Source organism: Balaenoptera musculus, chromosome 2 (genome assembly GCF_009873245.2).
Source record: "Balaenoptera musculus isolate JJ_BM4_2016_0621 chromosome 2, mBalMus1.pri.v3, whole genome shotgun sequence".
In the NCBI taxonomy this organism is placed as follows: Eukaryota; Metazoa; Chordata; class Mammalia; order Artiodactyla; family Balaenopteridae; genus Balaenoptera; species Balaenoptera musculus.
In genome coordinates this window covers 134,314,607-134,335,430 of record NC_045786.1, presented here as the reverse complement: position 1 = coordinate 134,335,430, position 20,824 = coordinate 134,314,607, and the positions used below count along the sequence as shown (strand labels likewise).

Sequence of the window (20,824 nt, the reverse complement as noted above, 5' to 3'; positions counted from 1 at the left end):
AAGCCAATAGAAGGTTCTGAGTGAAGATTATTTATTCTGAAATAATCTGATTTTCATTTAAATAGGATCACTCTAGCTGCTATGTTGAGCAGAATTTAGGAAAGCACTGGTGGATGCAGAAAGACCAATTAGCAAGCTAGAGCAATACGCCAAGTGGTTCAAGTAGCTTGAACCAGAACGATAACTGAGGAGGCAGTTGGAAGTAGTCAGCATCTCAGACGTTTTTTGAAATAGAGCTGACGGAGTTTACCAGTCGTACTTCATGGTAAACGAATGAGGGCAATCCTCTTAGAGTCAGGAATAAGACAAGGACACCATTTAACATTGCATTCAAGCTTGTACAATGAAATTAGGCAAAATAAGTAAATTAGAAGTATAAGACTGCAGATGAGAAAATTTCTGCAGACAGTCTGCTTGCCAGGCTGTGTGCTCCCTGCAGGACTCCGTCCACCTGTGCCTCATTTACACAAAGTCAGGGACAGATGGCAGCCTGTGCGACATTATTATAAATCCCTTTTCCCCTTGAAAATCATCATCAACAACCCTGGGCACATTGGAATCCCATTTCTACCTTTAGTTCAGTGGCATGAGGAGCCCAAAATGGAGAGGAAACACCCTCAGATTTTGGTTTATGGAACCAGTATTGTACCCTTGATAGAATCATTCTTCTCACCAGTAGTAAGATCTCCGGACTGACAGAGCCCAAATTCACAGGGAGGGAAAGCAAAATCATTAGGTTTAATAGTGAGAAAGCCCACGGCTACTTGGGCCCCTGACCCAAAATTCCCAGGGAAAACAGCCCTGAATATTAGTCACTGGTTCAGAATGTAAACTTCCAAATCTTGAGAGGTGTTTTCTTCTAGGCGGTGCTGTGACTAAGTCTTCTATAGACTTGGCTCTGATACCCAGGGGCCTCCGCTACAATGTTCCTATCAGAGCTTGCAAAGCCTTCTGCATCACTCGGATCTAGCACTGACACATTGATCACAGTTGGATCTGCTGGGTCCTTCAGCCCCGTATCTGGCAAGGTTCAGTCAGAGAAACAGAGCTACCAGGAAAGGGGTTTATTAGAGGATTTGACGTTCTGCCATTGTGGGAGTTCGTTATGTAGTCTAGTGAGTCTTTCAGCTTTACATCTGGAGCCGGGGCCCAAAGGCAGCAGGGTAGGCAGTTGGGAAGGAAAGATGGGCAGGAAGTGGAGAAAGCAAGGTCAAACTGGAAGTCGCAGGATGAGCGGAACTCGTGAGCTTGGACTGGTACCTGCATTGGCCTCTCTCCTTTCCAAGGCTTCAACCCCCAGAAATTGCAGCAGAAGCCGGAGCCTTTCATCACTGGGCTATGTATGCACGTGGCTCAGGACTCAGGGAAGCTGAGGGAAGATTTGAATGATCTGAGGAAGCTGTGGGCCTGACAGGTCACCCAACTCCAAGAAGCTGAGCCAGCAAACACCACCTTGCCTGAGCTGCAGCAGCATCTGATACCCAAACCCTGACTCCAAGCATAAAACAAGAGCGTCGTTTCTTGTCAGGGTGGTGCTGGCAGCCTCAGCCTTGTGCAGGCAATGGGAATGAATGAATGCCTTCACATGCCTCCTTATCCCCCCAGGCCATTCTTTTTTTTTACAGAATATAGTATAGATATGGGTTTCTTAATACTGCAGTCTGGAGAATTTACTCCTGATTCTGCATAGTAATATTTTTATATTACGGTGTTTTATGTATGTTTTTGTCTTTCTGTATTATTCATAAGGGTTCTAATGGTAATTTGGAATGGGACAGCATATCACTGTATTAATTAGGGTGCGAGTAAGGTGCTCTATCAAAGAGATGCCAAAATGCAGTGAACATAAGCAAGTTGTGTACTAAAGGGTTAACAATCCTCTATCCTTTACTGGGAAATTGACCTTGGCGTAACTTTCTGGCTCTTCCCCTAGTAGCCTGATAAAGGTGGATTATCAGTTGTATTATCAGGCAACATTGCTTATATAGAAGAACCCTTTATTAGTATGCTGCATCTTGACCAGGAGAATAACTAGCGGGAAACGAGAGCATCGGGCTTTCCTGGATTTGGTGCCTCTTTTAAATGGGCACGTCCCTTGTATGGACCTAGAAGGTATGCCCAAGAGATGTTGGTTCCAATTTAAACATGGGGCTTCTAGGCCAGGGAGTCCTTCACATCTACCCCTGTGGATCTCCTTCTCTTGCACTAAGTTACCGCTTTGGTGGGGTCAATGGAAACTAGCCTCTGGTAGGCTATTTTGTGAGGGCATCTCCCGCTGGGGAAGCATGTCTGGCATTGCTCTGCTGGCCCTCAGGGTTTCCTTTAAATTATATGTGTATGCAACTTAGATAAAAATAAAAGTTTTTAAGAGTAAACTGGGTCAGTTATGGCCAGTTTAAATCTTTGAGTCTGAGTATCTATTTAAGACAGATACTCAGATACTTCTGACATGGTCATTACAGAAGAGAGATGTTTATTTCTCTTTCCCGGTATAGGCTGAAGGGAAGGGGTGGAGGGCTGGAAGGGTAGCTCTGCCACCCTCGGCATGAGACTAACATCTGTGGGTCCAAGCGGCAGCTTCCATTCTCATCCTCTTCCAGCCAGGGGAAGGAGGAAGGACCCAGGGGGCACATACCCCTTCCTGTTGCAGGGTCAGGACCCAGAAATGGCACACCCCACTTTCGCTCACAAACTCATTGGTCACACCCACCTGCAAGGGAAGCTGAGAAATCACTCTAGTTGGCAGCCATATGCTCAGCTAAAACTCAAAGAGTCCTGATATCGAAGGACAGGAGAGTGGATAGTAAATGTCAGTTGGCTGTCTTTGCCTTAGTCACTATTTTAAATCCACCCTGACTTTCCAAGAGAGATTCAACTATATTCCACATGAAACTAAATAAAACCTGAGTTTGAATAAATAAGCAGGCATTTTTATGTTTTGCTTTCGGCACTTTTAACCCATTTATTGTAGTATCATATCCATTTATTTCTACCCCCTTCCCATTTCTTACTTACATCCACATTTCTTAGAGCTGGTGTATATTTTATTTTGCTGCCTGGTTTTGTTTTGTTTTTTTCATAAAATATCAATCAAGAGAAAGTTTCTCAAATATGTTTTTGGGGTACACATTAGGTAGCAGTAATAGAATCATAGCAGTACAGCTATAGAACTGAAAGGATCTTTGGAGAGCCCAGTGAATTTAATCTCCTAACAGTATAGATTGCCAGAGAGTCAGTGAGTGAGCCAACAAATATTTATTAAATATCTAGTATGTGCCAGATACATTTCTTTTTTTAAAAAAAATAAATAAACCCTGTGTTTGAAACATCTGGCCAGTCTTTGTTTCCCTGTAATATGCAGCGATTAGTAACTTTTTTTTTTTTTAACTTTTGGGTTTGTTTGTTTGTTTGTTTGTTTATTTATTTATTTATTTATTTATTCATGGCTGTGTTGGGTCTTCGTTTCTGTGCGAGGGCTTTCTCTAGTTGCGGCAAGTGGGGGCCACTCTCCATCGCGGTGCGCGGGCCTCTCATTATCGCGGCCTCTCTTGTTGCGGAGCACAGGCTCCAGACGCGCAGGCTCAGTAATTGTGGCTCACGGGCCTAGTTGCTCCGCGGCACGTGGGATCTTCCCAGACCAGGGCTCGAACCCGTGTCCCCTGCATTGGCAGGCAGATTCTCAACCACTGCGCCACCAGGGAAGCCCCAGATACCTTGCTATGCACCTTAGGATAAGAGGAGTCCAAGACAGACAGAACTTTCCCCACCAAAGAACTTACCCTCTACTCTAGAATGCTGTGTGAATTCTCCAGAATCATACCTCACAATCAGCTTTACTGTCTTTAAAGCAAAGATTCGCTGAGGAAACACAAATTAACAAAGAAAAGGAAGGTGAACTAGTCGAGTGTCTTCCACAGCTTCAGGTGGCAGAAGAAGAATACATGGACAAAAACAGACAATTTGAAAATCTCGTTGATATTCTTACAGGTACATATGAAGCACTTAGTAATTGAACTCCAGCCCAGGTAAGGATTTCACTGTGTCTGCTAACACAAAGTGGATCATTCATCACAAGGCAATGGTGAAATTCTCCCAACTTCTCCCATCACCTTTAACTCTCTATTCTCTAGTTTTTGCCTCTTCTACTAATTTCCTCTTCTCTGCACCACAATCTTACTGTTAACTCTTGTCAAATTTCTCCTTTTCTCTTTTAAAACTGTTTAACATTAAGAATTAGTAGCAACTATATTATATCATTTCTCTCTGTACTTGGCAAGGGTAGAACCAACTCCTTTATCTCCTGCCATGTGAAAAATTTTTTGTTTCTTAACATGAATTTACAGCTTGACTTTAATCATTTTCCAGCTATGACTTTAATCATTTATAAGGTATGTACTCCTTAGATTTTTTTCACTAATCTGCCCCTAAGGCAGGGATAGATAACAGCTTGTCTCAGATCTGGGGGCTTCATAGAGAAGATGAAATGTGTCTGAAAGTATGCATATTTTGTGTTTTATTACATGGCACACCATGTGTGTGTTTAATATAAAAAATAATTATTTTCTCCACAAAAATTGGATGTGGTCATCTAACCCTGAACCCCAAATTTCACAGATCCAGATCCATCCCTAGAGGTGTGAGTCTTGTTTTGAATTTGGGGAGTAAAGGATCATTATCCAAGGATTTAGGTTATTAAGCAGGACAACTTCTAGAACTTCTGTCTTCTAGATGATGGAAGAAGTGCCATTGGAATCAGGCCAGGACCAAAATTACAGAAAATGTGCACATTTTTTACTGGAATGGGAGTAAAAAATGTGCACTGTGGCGGGACTGACCAGCTGGTAAAGATGAATATGGGGATAGGAATTAAAGCAGTGTGTCAAAACAGAGTAGTCATATGGAAACCCAATATGGTCAAATATGAAATAAACAGATAATAAATATTCAAAGTGAATAGTGATAATTTTCAAGGAAGGTGGATTTTTAAGAATATAAGAATATTATAAGAAAAAGTACCTGGGTCTGGTTCCCATTCCTCAGTTGATTTTCCACTTTTGCCACATTTTCATTTAGTCAACTCAGTTAGGTTTTCTTGGTTTTTTACCACTTTTACCAAGACTTGCAACATATATGTACTCTGTTCCCAATTTTCTACTCCCCCACCCTGCCTTCATCCCTTCTTGCACTGGGTGGAGGATATAAGAAACACTATGAGTATAAAAATAAGAAATATATTGCAGTATATTGCAGTATATTGCAAGAACTGATTCTCTTAAGTCAAAGAAAAGGGATAAAATACTGAAGAAAGTAGAGAAAAGAGAGGAAGGCAGGAGAAAAGAAGGAAAGGGGACATAAGAGCAATGTACTTCAGAGAGTAGGAAAATATACTTCACCTGCCAGGAGTGAGACTTACAGAGGGTAGAATATAAAGGCTCAGTACACATAAAGAATAATGTTGTGACTTGTGATTAAATATGATGGATAAAACACATGCATCTATCTTTGCTCCCTAATAGAACTTCATAAAATATGTGCAAAAGATTTATTTAAAGATATAAACCCACAAGTACAAAGAGACTGGCAGAGAAGACATCAACAGATAATAAATAACAGCAAATTGTTGGAAGGTGTAATTGGATAGAGGTATTAGCAGAAGATGAAGTTTAACTAGCAAGTGCTCACAGAGAAGCATAGCATGAGGACAAGAAGTTCTCTCCTCAGGACCAGGGAAGTCTTGGACATTGGAGGACAGGGATACTGTGAAGCCTGAGATGAGTCATGGGGCTGAAGATTAGCTGAAAGTCTTTATAGTGAGCAGTTGGACCCCCAGGTCAAATGTCCTCTTCTATGCCACTGACTGACTACTCCTCCACAATGCCAGAAGAGAAATTGGGCAAGAGGGTTCTAAACTTCAGGATATCAGATATGGCTGAGTGCAGAAGACAGGTGCTGTTCTGAGACCCCCTTCTACTGCTCAGCTTGATGAAGGCTGCCAGCCAGTTGTGTTATAACTCTTCTGTGATCCCTTCCCCACCCTGAAGATGGTTGGATTCTTCCCCAAGGACATTGAACAGTTTCAAAGAGCTCCACAGAATCTAACATTTGAGAGCCCCCCAACAAAATGGGTGATCACTTCCTGATCACTGTACAGTGAAGTCCACCGAGGAACCAAACCTTTTAGTCCCTCACCCTTAAGTAGGATTAGATAGTCAAAGATCACCAGACATCTCAGGAAAAACTCCAGCATGAATGACATAAACTAAAGCAGATAGAAAAACAGAACTTGGTGGAAACATAAACACAAATAACATAAGAATACTTTTAAAGATAAATTCTCAGGGAGTATATATTCTCTCTATATTATTATATATAATACGTATATATTCTCTGTATATTGTTCAGAATATATGTTCTCTCTAGTATAGAGAATATATCTTAAAGTATATTCTTTTTTTTTTTTTTTTAAACTCTCAAGTACATTTTATATGCCAGGCATTGTGGGAGACACAAGGAAGACAAAGGAAATTACTGTAAAGCAATTCCTACTCTCTAGGAGCTCCCAGCTTAATGATGTGGGTGAGGACAGACATATCATAGATCACTAGACAGAGAGATAGTGCAGGCTTGCACAGGGCATTGTGGAAATTCTGAGGAGGGGCTCCTGACCCATCCTTGGGGGAGGGGGTGTATTATGAGGGGCTTCCAGGAGGGAGAGACACCTGGGCTGAGCCCTAAAGCACTGGCTCTCAATTCTGACTGCACACTGCAGTCACTTGAGAAGTTTCACAAATGTGAAGGCCTATGTCCCATGGACCACCAGACCCTGGGGCTTAACTGGTCTGGGGTGGCTTGGTTTAGGAAGTTGCACAAAATATCCAGGTGAGTGCAACATGTAGCCAATTTTGAGAACCTCTGTCCTAAGGCACTGATTCTCTGCACATCGAAATCACCTGTAGCGTTTTAATAAACTCCAATGTCTGGTTCTACCCACTAAAGATTTGATTTAATTGGTCTGGGTGTGGCCAGAATTTTTTTAATGCTCCCCAAGTGATTGTTATATGCAGACAAGTTCAAGAACCACTAGCTTGTAAGAATGCATCTCAAAATTGAATGTGCAGACGAGATCAGGTGCATTCAGGGTGGTATGGCCGTAGAATTTTAAAGTATATTCTTAGAGAAATAAAATAAGATATTGCATTTATGAAAAAAGAACAAGATGCTTAAAAGAAAGAACAAAGAACAAAAAAGAACTCTTAAAAATAAAAAATATAGCAACTAAAATTTTAGAATTCAGTAAGAGGATTATAAGAAAAGTTAAGGAAACCTCTCCAAAAATAGAACAAAAAATAAGGAGATAACAGGATAAAATGGTAAGGAAATTATAAAACTGTTCTGAGGTGTCAAATATCTGACTAACAGGAAGGCCAGAAAAAGAGACCAGAAAAAAAATGGGAAGTATAAAGTTATCAATGAAATATTACAAACATATTTCTCAGAACTGGAGAATATGAACTTCCTATTTTAAAGGGCCTGAAAGGGCCTTAAAGGGCCTGTCAATCCCCAGTACAATATATGAAAGAAAAGACATTAAGCTACATCACTGATGGATTTCAGGAGAAAAAAAAAAAGAGAAGATCCTAAAAGCTTCTAGAGAGAAAAAGCAGATCTCACACAAAAGATTAGTATCAGAATGGTTTCAGACTTCTTTTTTTTTTTATAATGAAAGAGCTTTATTCAATAGAGAAATCAATAATAGCCACAAATATAAGAAAACCATGAAAAACCTTAAAAAGAAATCTGTAAACTCTATATGAAGAGAGGTTTGCTAAGAAATATATAAGAAGACTTGAATAAATTTAGAGACATCTCCTATTCCTAAATGAGAAAACTGAATTAAAAGAAAGTCAGTTTTTCACAATTAATTGATAAGTTTGGCACTATTCCAATTAAATTTGCTGCAGGTTGAGTTCTCCAGAGAAAGAGATTGAGATGGAATTTAGAGTATAAGACATTTATTAGGAATTGACATGTGGGAAAAGGAGGGGGAAAGTAACAGAATTGCTCAGCAAGTATTGTTAGGATGAATCACTCTATGAGTAAGTTATTATGGCCATTCTCATAAAGATGTTGGCCCATCTCATAATAGCTAATAGAATTATTAATAGAAGGAGAAGTAGACTGAGATGTAGATGCAAAAAGCCTCAGCTAACCAACTGGGAATTTGTTGCCCCAGGTCTCAGACTTCTTAACAGCAATATCATAATAGAATTTAGAAGACATTGCCCTCAAAATTTTGAGAGAAAATAATTTCCAACATTAGATACCCATCCAAACTACCAGTCAAGTATAGATTTAGAATAGAGATATATTTAGATATACAAGATCTCATTTACTCTGTCTCAGGAAGCTACATAAAATTTGCTTCAACAAACAGAGGAAATAAATCAAGAGAAAGAAGAAGGTATGAGATTCAGAAAGCAGGAGGCCCAACATGAGAGAGATGCAGAGGGAAGTCCCAGGAGGTCAGCTTTGTGGCAGGACTAAAGAAAAATGTACAGAAGGTAGTGGGAGAGGGCAAAGAAAGGGAACTGATGGATTACCTAATGTGTTTGACCTCGTGGGAAGTAATGTTCAGAAAGATTTTACAATTCTGTTATAGATTTTGATATGAATTAATGACATGTACATGGAAAACCAAGCAATTTTTTTAAAAAGTGAGGTAATTTTTACCTCCAGGAAAAACAAGAAACTATATAAGAAAGGAAGTGTAATCATACTACACTGGTTGTCTCATCAGTGAATAATATTTACATTGTCATAATGATCCAAACAAAATTCATTTAAATAAAATCCACTACTTCACGAGGAGGTTGAGGGAGGGGACATGGAGGCTGCGGGTGTGGGCGGGAGGTGTAGGGATGGGGGTAAATGGGCTGTGTCCTCCTCTACTATGTTAGGAAGCGAGCAGAAGAAGTTAAGAAAGAAAATTAAAAAGTTTCTTAAAAAATTTTAAGAAACAAATTTTTAAGAAAATGTAAGAGGAAAAAGTTAAGATGAGTTAAAGATGGTTGATTCTGAGGAGTCAAACACAGGGGTGGATGCAGCATTGGGGAGCACCTGACTTCCAGTTTTTGTTATAAGCATTATAATAGTGTTTGGCTTCTAAAACCAGGCATATGTCTTATTTTGATTATTGTCTTTTAATTAAAGAACATTGTAGGTGGTTATTTATTTTTCTCTCTCTCTCTCTTTTATAGCACAAAAGCAGGAGCAGAATTTACTGAATGATCACATTTCTCAATTGTCAAGAGACTTTTTAAGATACCTTAACAACACGGTAAAGAGTCAATGTATTCATTCTTTTTTCTTTTATTAGAATATTGGTATATACAGACAGTGATACTTACCTAGCACATTAGAGTTTTCAAGAAATTCACATTTTTTAAACTTACCCTGTTAATATCAATGTTTTGAAATTTTTTATCACAACATACACATATGTATATAGATATATATATACACACACATATATGTACGTCTGTGTGTGTGTGCGTGTGTATGTGTGTGTATGTAGAGAGAGAGCAACTTCAGAAGCAATGAACATGTAACCTGGGACTTCCCCGGTGGTCCAGTGGTTAAGAATCCACCTTCCAATGCCAAGGGTGCAGGTTCGATCCCTAGTCAGGGAATAAGATCCCAAATGCCTTGCTGCGTGGCCAAAATTTAAAAAAACAAAACAAAACAAATACCTGGAAAATCACTGGGGAGGATTCAGTTTCCTTATTTAAAAGGTAGAGATTGGAGTATGCTACCTAAGGTTCTTTTCAGATCTGTTATTCTGGTAAATTCCTATGAAGACAAGGATAAGTGGGCCAAAGTTGTGGGTGTGGAGGGGGTGAATGAAATGGGAGCAGGTGAATAGATGCTTAATACCTTTTCAAATTTTATAATCAATACTTAATGATAAACATATGTATGTGGAGTTGGTTAATTAAAAATAAAACATTCTTTGAGAGTCATTGATCTGAAAAGTAACTTTCAGTGCATTATGGAAATAGAAACATATGAAGGGGAAAATTACAAGTATACTATATATATAATTCCATATTCTTTATAAGATGCTGCTAGGGATGATTATACAATGTACAAAGATTATGTGATTTATAGCAGTATAATAATAGAAAACTGCCTAGAGAATTCAGTAGAGAAAACTGTAGAGAACTCTGAAAAATCCATAAAGTAATATTCTTCTTCTTTTGAGAAATATTAAGTCCTCACTGAATGAGCCTCAATAAATTCCACTCCCTGCTTCCCCATTTTTGCCAGGTAGTTGTTCATATGTCAAAGTATATTCTATTTTGTGAAATTGTCTCAACAACTCAACTTTGGCTCTTAACTTGGGATCCATAGACTCATTTCCCAGAGTCCATTAGCTTTGGAGTTTATATAAAGTTTTTCAAGGGAAGGTGTCCATAACCTCTGCTGATGGTCAAGGAGTTACAGTTGACCCTTTAACAACATAGGTTTGAATTCTGTGGGTCCACTTATATGCGGATTTTTTTCAATGAATGAGTACTACAGTACTACGCAGTCTGTGGTTGGTTCAATCAATGGATGTGAAACTGGGGATACGGAGGACCAACTGTAAAGTTACACGCAGATTTTTGAGTGGAAGGGGTTTGTGCCCCTCACCCCTGCATTGTTCAAGGGTCAGTTGTAATTAGAACCCCTCTCTGAATGTGGTCCAGGCAAACTAATACACTGGGGCCCTGCTAGTTGAACTCTATGCAATAATTGTGGGTTTTATGTTTGAGCAGAATAAAGTGAAGCAAGAATTAAAACAATTAAGAGATCACGAAAGCCATAAAATCAAAGCTCATTTTGAAGTTCTAAAGCACTTAGAAAATGAAATCTATGTACATGATTTAAAAACAAATGATTTGCTCCTGGAAAATAAAAGATTAAAAGAGGTAAGTTCAAGCGCACTTCACTTTGTACAATGGTCTTGGTTGATTGTCTACACCTGCACTAGTTACGAGAGAAAAACTCTTAAAACTTTTTAAGTGAAGCTTAAAGTACACACAGAAAAGTGCCCAAATCATAAGTGCACAGCTTAATGAATACACTGGGTAACCAACACTTAGATCAAGAAACAAAGCATCAACAGAATCCAGATATCTTCTATTGTGCCTTCCTGCCACTAACCTCCTAACAAGGGTAATGCTATACTGACTTCTAATACCATAGATGAGTTTTGCCTGTTTTTGAACATTATATGTATGAAATGATACAATATGCCCTCTTTTGCCCAACATTATGTTTTTGAGGTTCATTCTTATTACTGAGTGAAGGTATGATTCATTCATTCCTTAGTTCTGTATTGTATTGTATGTATGTATTGTATTCCATTGTATGACTATACTACAGTTTATTTATACAGTCTACTGTTGATGGGGGTTTAGAGAGTTTCTAATTTGGACTATTACAAAGAGTGTTGCTATGAACATTCTACTACATGTTTTTTAGTGAATAAAATTGCATATTTCTTTTGGGTAAACATCTCAAGTGTAATTCTGGAGCCATAGGGAGGCATATGGTCCACTTTAGTGCTCAGTGCCCGTCTCCCAAAGACGTTGCACAAACTGCCACTCCCCCAGTAGTGTATGAGAGCACAGTTGTTCCTCATTCTCTATGAAACTCGGCCTTTTTCAATTTAATCATTCTGGAGGGTGTATAGAGGTGTCCCTTGGTGGTTTTAATTTGCATTTTCCTGATGATTAATGAAGCACCTATTCATAGGTTGTTGGCCACTTGGATACCCTCTTTGTGAAGTACCTGTCCAGGTCTTGTGCCCATTTAAAAAGTTAGGTTGTCTGTTTCATATTGATTGCAGCTTTTTTTTAAAGCAAAGGAATTTGTTCATCCAACCCCTAAAATTAAGGTCTCAATCTCAAATGATTATATTTTACTTATTTATACTTGAGTTACTTATTTGAATCTGTCACTCCCTAGTAACCCTGTGTGACTTTGGGCAGATCACTTAACTTGTGAGCTTCATTTTTCTCCCCTTAAAATGGGAATAACTCCTAAATTCATAGCATGAAGGTGACTTCTTTGTAAACTGAAAGTGCAAAAGAAATGCAATTTAAAAAATATTTTTTTCTGGTAAACCTTATTGACCTCAAAGGTCAGGATCTGTATCAATGTGTTTCAAGAGTTTTGCACAATGCCTCACATGTAAGAGGAGTTCAGTCCCACTCGATGCTCACAATAACCTGGATAATATATGTGGATATTACATTATGTCCCTTTTATAGATTAGGAAACTGAGTCTCTTTGGGTTTTTTTTGAATTTTTAATAACTGAAAAAATAAAAACAGTCCTACAGCAGTAAGACTCTAAGTAAGGGGAAGATCTCTTTGACTATGTTAAAGACTGATTCTAAAAGTTCTGTTTTTGGATTCAAGGTCCACCTACTAGCCCCTGGATGACCCTATGCGTTTATCTTATTCACTTACCACTCTTTGTTTTAATGATCACATCCCTTCATTCAACAAACCTTTTAAGCATCAGTGAGTCCCAAACTCTAGGGAAGGCACAGTGAATACAAATATGAGTAAGACACTGTCCCAAGCCCCTAGGAAGCTCACAGTCTAACTGGGGAGATGGGTATACAAATGGATAATTACAATTTGGTTGTTAAGTGTGACAATCTACCCACGGCACATATACAGAGTCACCCAGAGCAAGAGCACCTAATCACACCATGTGAGGAGCTCCAAGGAAAAGTCTGACAAGGTGTCATTAGCATAGAGGTAGGATTTACACCTGGGAGATGGTGAAATTCCTCAGGGATTGTGAATGAGAACAGTGAGGTGTGAACAGAGTTCTGGAGAAAGAAACTTTTAAAGAGTAAACAGAAGAGGAGACCAAAAAGGGGGACTAAGAGAGGAAAGTTGGAGAGTTACGAGAGGCCAGCTGAACTAGGCAAGTCTACGAACAGTGATCCATGTTCAAAGAGAGCAAAAATGGTGACTTGGACTTGGCTTAAGGTGACTTTCACTTTGGTTTACTGCAAAACCTGCCAGCAAGCCATGCAAAGACTGCCACAAGATCAAGGCTGCGTGAGAGACCCTCTAACACATGCTTATAAACAGTCCTGTGGAACAGTTCCATGTCTACTTCTCCTACGGTACCAGACACTATTTCTAAGATTTTTATCAGTACTTTCTAGTATTTGACTATTTCTCTCTTGAAACTGGGCCAGTGCCAACATTATATCCCAAAGCCCATACTTTCAGAGTTCCCAGAGACTTTAGAGGTCCTGAGCATTGGGTGGTCAGAACAGAAAGCCATGACTTTAACACCCAAACCACTGCTACCACTGCCACCCAACGCAATGAAACATCCGACTAGAGTGAGCAATTCCATAGGCTCTCCTGGCTTGATCTCTGTGAGGTCTTATGAACGCCTCCAGTGAGGCGTCAGTGCTGCCTTGTAACATGTACTGAACACACATTTTGCAAAAAAAAAAATTTTTTTTCCTGTGAAGACAGTGTGTTTAGGCAGAATACCTTTTAATTCATTTTTGTGGCAAATTCAGAATACCGTGTTTACTTGGGTGTTGAAATGCTTACTAGGAAGTAGTGTCCTTTACCTCCCTCACCAGAATGTAAGCTTAACAAGGGCTATGTTCACCACTGTTACCCTTGCACCTAGAATGGTAGGTCGCACAGAGGAGGAATCAATAAATGTTTGCTAAGTGACTGCATGGGTAATTAACCTTCTATAATTAAACGGCTTAAAGCAAGCACATGCCTTTAATTTCCAGCATATTGCATACATAAAGAACAGCACAGAGCAACACAAAAAGGGAGGAGAAGACCTCATGTTCACCTCAAGTGACCTGTCGTCTCAGCTGATGGCTCTTCAGAGTAAGTAATGTGTCATGAATGACCTTTACATATAAAAAATAAAGTTTTGTTTAAATCAATTTTACTGGTTTGCATATAGTAAAATGCACCCATCTTAAGTTCAATGTGTTTTGACAAATGTACATACCACTAGAACCACTAGTACCACAAGAAAGATATAGAACATTTTCATCATTGAAAAACGTCCCTTGTGTCCCTTTGTGGTTGATTTCCCACCCTATCTCCAGTCCCTAGAAACCATTGATGTGCCTTCTGTCCCTAAGGATTAGATATAAATGGAATGATAGACAGTGCACTCTTTTGTACCTGGCTCCTTTCAGTCAGCAAACTGTTTTTTAAGATCCATCCATGTTGTTGCATATATCATCATTGGCTCTTTTTTACAGCTGTATAGTAGTGTTCCATTAAATGGATATACCATATTTTGTTTACCCATTCGCTAGATGAAGGACATTTGGATTATTTCCAGTTTGGGGTTGCTATTTGTTTATAAGTGTTTTTGAGAATATTTGTTTTCATTTCTCTTGGGTAAATACAAAGGAGGGGAATCGCTGGGTTACACCGTTAGTGTAACATGTTTAACTTTATAAGAAATGGCCAGTTTGCCAAAGTAGTTGTACAAATTTATCATCCCACTCTCAATGGGATACTCCACATCCTTACCAACAATTAAAATTGTCAAAACACTTAAAATTGTTAACATTTTAGCCATTTACTAGGCATGTAATGGTATTTCCTCTTGACTAAGTTTTCCTGTTGACTAAGATTGTTAAGTATCTTTTCATATGCTTTTTGGCCGCTTATATATCATTTTTTGTGAAGTGTCGTGAACAAATTATCTATTACAGCATGAAGTTACAAATTACTTTGCTCACAAATTGTCAGTTTGGTTAGAACTTAGTGGAGGCAACTCCTGTCTGTTCTACATGACATCGGCTGGGGCAACTTGATGGCTGGGGGGTAATTCAGCAGCTGGGGACTGGAATCATCTGAAGACCCACTCACTCACACTTCTGGTGTCGATGCTGGCTCTCAGATGAATTCAGGGGAGACTGTTAACCAGAACACCTCCACGTGGCCACTCCATGCATGTAGCTGCTTGGCCTGCTGTGTTCCAAAGTTAACATCCCAAGAAAACAAAGTGGAAGTTCACGGCATTGTTGTGACTTGACCTTGGTAGTCAGAGTGCCACTTCCACAATGTCCTAATGGTTGAGGCAGTCACCAGGCAAAAGGGGAGGGGACAGAGACATCACTACTAATGGGAAGAGTGTCAGCATCATGTTGGGGGAAGAGCATGGGAGATGAAATATATTGTGGAGCCATCTCTGGAAAATACAATCTGCCACATGTCTGTCCAAATCTTTTGCACATTGCTTTGTGTTCTTTGTGTTTCTTTTTTTTTTTTAAGGTCTTATATTTATTTATTTTTGGCTGCGTTGGGTCTTCGTTGCGGTGTGCGGGCTTCTCATTGCGGTGGCTTCTCTTGTTGCGGAGCACAGGCTCTAGGCACGTGGGCTTCAGTAGTTGTGGCACGTGGGCTCAGTAGTTGTGGCTCGCGGGCTCTAGAGTGCAGGCTCAGTAGTTGTGGCACACGGGCTTAGTTGCTCCGCAGCATGTGGGATCTTCCCAGACCAGGGCTCGAACCCATGTCCCCTGCATTGGCAGGCGGATTCTTAACCACTGCACCACCAGGGAAGTCCCTCTTTGGTTTCTTATTGAGTTAAAATCATTATATAGTTTGGAAATGAGTCCTTTTTCAGTCTGAGGCTTGACTTTTCATTTTCTTAATGGTGTCTTAGAAAAGAAGTTAAAAATTTTCTTTTGAACAAAGACTGCTTTATCTAGTTTGCCTTTTAGGGTTAGTATTTTCTGTCCTGTCTAATACATTTTTGTCTAAGCCAAGTTCTCAAAGATTTTTTCCTATGTAATCTCTACGAGTTTTTAGTTTAGCTTTTATGTCTAGATCCCTGATTCATTTCAAGTTAACTTTTTCGTATGGTATGAGGTAAGGGTTGAAATGTCATGGTTTTCTCTTATGCATATTCAGTTGTGCCAGCACAATTTTTGAAAAGACTCTCCTTTTAGTGCTGTATTACTTAAACGACATTTTCAAAAAATCAGTTTTATGAGTCTGTTCCTTTATTCTAAATATCTAACTTTACACCAGTGTCGCACTGTCCTGGTTACTATAGCTTCATATTCAGTCTGGAAATCACGTAATGCAAGTTCTCCACATTTGTGCTTCTCTGTTAGAATTATTTTGGCTATTTTAGATCTTTTGATTTCCATATAAGTTTTAGAATCAGCTTATTAATCTATACACACCACACACACATACCCCTGCTGGGATCTTAATTGGGTTTGTGTTGAATCTGTAAATCAATTTGGGGAGAATTGACATCTTAACAAAATGAAGACTGCCAATCCAAGAACACAGTATATATTTCCATTTATTTAGAACTTCTTTAATTTTTCTCAGCAAGATTTTGCGGCTCTTCGTATTGTTTTAGAGGTCCTCAAGACCGTCCCCATTCTTGATGATTAGCTGGAAGGATTCACAGGACTCAGAAGTTGTTATACCTTATGGTTATTGTCTATTACAGTGAAGGGTACTGAGTAAAACCAGCAAAGGGCAAAAGGGCTTGGAGGAAACCAGGTGCAAGCTTGCAGGCACCCTCTCCCAGTGGAGTTGCAAAGATGCACTTAATTCCCCAGCAATGACGTGTGACACATGCAAAGTGGTGCTAGGCAGGGGAGCTCACAGGGGCTTGGATGTCCAGGGTGTTTATTGGAGGGGATCAGTCACGTAGGCATGCAGTGCCTGTGTGAACGACCTCAGTGACTCAAGCAGCTACCGAGATGCTCAGGTGGTATTTCTCCTTTACGACGTTAGTATGGGAAATTGCATTGATTGATTTTGGAATGTCAAACCAATCTTCCCCTCCAGGGATAAAACCCACTTGTTAAAAGCTATTATTGTTTTCATGTATTGCTGGATTTGATTTGCTAATCTTTGAGCAGATTTCTGTATCTGTGTGAGACTGCCTTGCTCTGCTCACACCCCCAGCAGAGAGCCCAGTGATCATAGGGCCCACACTTCTCTCCCTTCTTTCAGGTGTCACAGTTCTGTGCTGCGCACTCTCCAGTATCTGAAAACTGGATATTGAAACAAATATACTTGTTTATATGTTTAGTCCCATTTTCTCCTTGTTTAAAGTGGGAAGGCAAGTGTTGTTCTGACATTTTGGAAGTAGGAATTTTTAGATAAAAATAATTTTTGAAAAACAAATAGCGTTACTTGAATACAAATGTTCAAATTATTTCAGTAACTTTTGCATTTTAAAAATCTTTAATTTAGCACAATATTCGGATTTGTGGACTGAATTTTGGACTACACTTAAGGTGAGCTCTTTTTGTGTTGCCTCCATAAGTATATTTCTAGGATACTTACCTACCTAATAAGTGTGTGTATAAGGAAAGAGGTCAGGATTTGCGGGGAGTGACAGAGCTGGTGTGATCATCATATCTAAAATGTATCCTTTGTGCTGTTAAAAAACAAATTTCAACTGAGTAAATTTTAAAGATCTTATTGGCTTTATTCAACACTTCATGAATCAGGCATCATTTAAGCTAGCAGACGGGAAGGAGCTCTGAGGAGCTGTACAAATGAAAGACTTTTGTAGTCAGAAGGGAGCAGGAACAAGGAAGTTATTCCAGGCAAAAAAGGCAGGTTGGCTGTTGCAAGGTCACTTTCCTCTCAGGGATGGCAGGGGTCTACTAGGCAAATTACCTGACTAGTACTGATCAGGTAGATTCCTGATTGACTGGTTTAAGATTCCATTTCTGAGAGAGCTGAAACTGTAATTAAGTCTCGCAGTTTGGTGACATGGGGTTTAGTGTAAGTGACTCCATTTTGGGCCTGTTGTCTTATTTTTAAGAGTACCAAACATCACTATGAAATCTTAATCCTTTGGGAAGCTGTCTTCCCACTCTACCACTTCAGTTAAAGTGGGAATGGGGGAATGACATTTTTTTTTTTCAAGCGCAAACTGAACACAGATCACTTTAGGACAAAGTTGTCAATTCTGAACTCCATCTCTCCTCCATGTTTTACCAGCCATTCACCATCTCCAACCCTTCCCCCCTTTAGAGGGAGGTAGGCTGTAGTTTAAAATCCTGGTTCTGCTACTTTCTAAGTATTTAAAGTTTACATGTGATCCTTGTTTAACCCTTAAAACAGTGGACAAGGGAAGTGTTAGTAGTGCCTTTTTTAGATGAAGCTGCTGAGGCTCAGAGAGTTAAGTGACTTGCCTGAGACCGAACACTTGATGAACTTGTGGGGATTTAAAGCTCAGATCCAGCCTGATTCCAAAGTTCTTTCTCTTAAGCTTTAAGCCATGCTGAATCTCCTCTGCAATTCTGTGCCGCTCTTAACATGGGCTGGCTTTTTTATACCACCACCACTACCCTACCCAGTTAAAATTTGGAGTTCAGTGAGTACTCCACTAAATCTTCTCATTTGCTAATCCACTTTTCTGAGATCCTTTACAGAACCTTGTGAATTTGCTGTCTACAGACACTTATTTTACATGACTAGTACCAATTTTGCCCATGTATTTTTGTCTTGTACATGACTCACTCATACAAAATATGTTTTTATTTATTTTGTTGCAATTTATATTCACATACCCCCAAATGCTACTTTTTAAAGGAATTGGTAGAGAGTGGTAATGAGACCTTGCAAGAAATAAAAAATCTGATAGAGAAGCTGTATGAAAGAGATGAAAAAATTGAGCAAATCAGTATTTGGCTTCAAGAGGACATTGAAGAGATGCGTTTTCTTATGGAACAAGAATCGCAGACAGACCTTCTCAGTAAGTAACACCTCAAGAGCTTTGGGTAACAAAGACCTTTCTGCTATTTTACTGTAGCTGGTGACATCTAAAATAGCAAAAAAAAAAAAAGAATGCCAACCAATAATTTAGTTATCCCCAATAATCCATTCTCAATAATGTCACATATGTTCAATGAATGTTGATTCTCACTTGTGGGGTTGAATATGGTAATGCAGCAGTGTTGGGCAAGACTCCCTTCCATCTGAGTGAATCTCCTAAATAACTGAATCTCAACTTCTTTCTGACTTTTTAAAACATTTTCCTCCTAAAATCTTTTAAAACTCTTTTACATACTTCCTTGTGTTCTTAAACAGAAGATATTGAACATCATTTTCCCTTTTCTTCCTGAGCTGAGTTTAGCATTAAAAACAGCAACAGCATTAAAGACAGCAATAGTTGCTGTTTTCTAGTGATGCCTTCTGGGGCTTCTGAGATGATAACACATCCTATGCCACACGATTGACTCATGAGCAAGCAACCTGGGCTCTCCAGAGGAATATCAACCTTCATCCTCAATCCCTACTGTAGTGTCATGTTAGACACAAGGGCTACAGAACTCCTTCCAGATCAGGGCTGCAGCTAGAAGTGAAGGTGAATCCTCGCACAGTACAGCCCAGAGGTTCCAGGGCTGGAATCCCTTGGGAAGGTGGGATGGTGGAGGTAGAAGGGGCTGGTGAGAAGGAAGGAGAATAGAGCGTAGGGGAGAGATGGAGTGGTGAAATGAAAATAATGTCATCTGACAAGTGTACAGATCTATTATTAGAGGTTATTAAGGTTTAAGAGCATCATCATTAGATAAGCAATATTAAAGGTGGGTTGTAGAAAGTTTAAAAATAAGATGAAATAAAAGTAAAATGAGAGAAAGTGGTACAATTAAAAACATCTCAATATTTGGTAAAAACCAATATTCTGAGGGTATTGCTTGACAAAAGAAATAGTGTTTTAGCAGCCAATAAGGAATTTTGTGGGTGAACCTTCTTATCAACCTAAAAGCTGTCTTGGTGGTCCTGCTCCAGGTTGGTGATACTTATTATGTCTTAGTGCATAAGGGTCCCTGGTGAATCTTGCTTAACTCTGCATTTTCTTTGCTAGGTCAGGCCATCCCTAGCAACTGTAGAGCAAGCAGAATTTTAAGAGCTAAATCATCTCTAGGTGTCAATTGCACTGTTTTCACACGAGCAAATCTTCCAGTTTTGTCTGAAACCTGATGGAATCTTTGCATTGGAGCAAAAAAATAGACTATATTGAAAAGCTAAACCCATGGAATAACTAATACCATATTCCCTTTTTCATGTATTTTGAGTACTGTCTTATTGATAGCCTACGGAAAGTGGAGGATTGCAGCATGGAAAAAATTGCAGGCCACCCAAACGAGAACAAGCTGAGGCATAAAGCTTGGTAGAACAAGGGAGTCAGAGTCACCATCACTTGTTTTTGCCAGAGATTCAGAGGCAGGTGCGGGAGTGAGAGAGGTTTAGTGTGGAAAAAAAAAGGAAGGCTTCAGGTGTGTTCTGATTGGAGGTTGTTAGCGTGGGGAGGCTGGTAACAGGCTGACTTAGAAGGAGGACAGCCTATGTGATTGATTAGTAAGCATACTTGGCTTTTCTCTGGTTGGTCCCAAGTTAGAAGAAGGGTCATAAAAGAGGGAAGTTGGTGGTCATTGATCAAGTTACGAGTGTTCTGGGCTCATTACATATATGGTCATTGCATGGGTCTATTGCCATGTATGGTGTGGCCATTGTTGGTTTGTGTATTCAGTCTCAGCATGGATCTTAATTTTTACTTCCATTTTCAACTTAAAGTATCATGTTCAGAAAAGAGTAATAGTTGCTTTGAGTGAAAACCAACCCAAATAAACTATAAAAATAGGCCAATTCAGCATGTGCCATTCATTTTTATTTCATCCAAATGGTACAATCATTTAATTAAAATTTAAGTTCATTTGATAGGCAATCAGTATATATGACTCTTAATTAAACCATTCTTATTCTAG

The 20,824-nt window shown here is 39.3% G+C and overlaps 1 protein-coding gene across 1 annotated transcript in view; it reads left to right on the top strand.

Moving 5' to 3' along the window:
* CCDC175 (coiled-coil domain containing 175) overlaps window positions 1–20,824 on the top strand; it is a 69,568-nt gene that overhangs the window by 45,346 nt on the left and 3,398 nt on the right. The window contains exons 14-19 of the mRNA XM_036842728.1: window positions 3,849–3,987; window positions 9,258–9,337; window positions 10,818–10,970; window positions 13,832–13,934; window positions 17,295–17,338; window positions 18,648–18,810. Of these exons, the coding sequence (XP_036698623.1) occupies window positions 3,849–3,987; window positions 9,258–9,337; window positions 10,818–10,970; window positions 13,832–13,934; window positions 17,295–17,338; window positions 18,648–18,810 (682 nt within the window). The remainder of the gene's footprint in view (window positions 1–3,848; window positions 3,988–9,257; window positions 9,338–10,817; window positions 10,971–13,831; window positions 13,935–17,294; window positions 17,339–18,647; window positions 18,811–20,824) is intronic.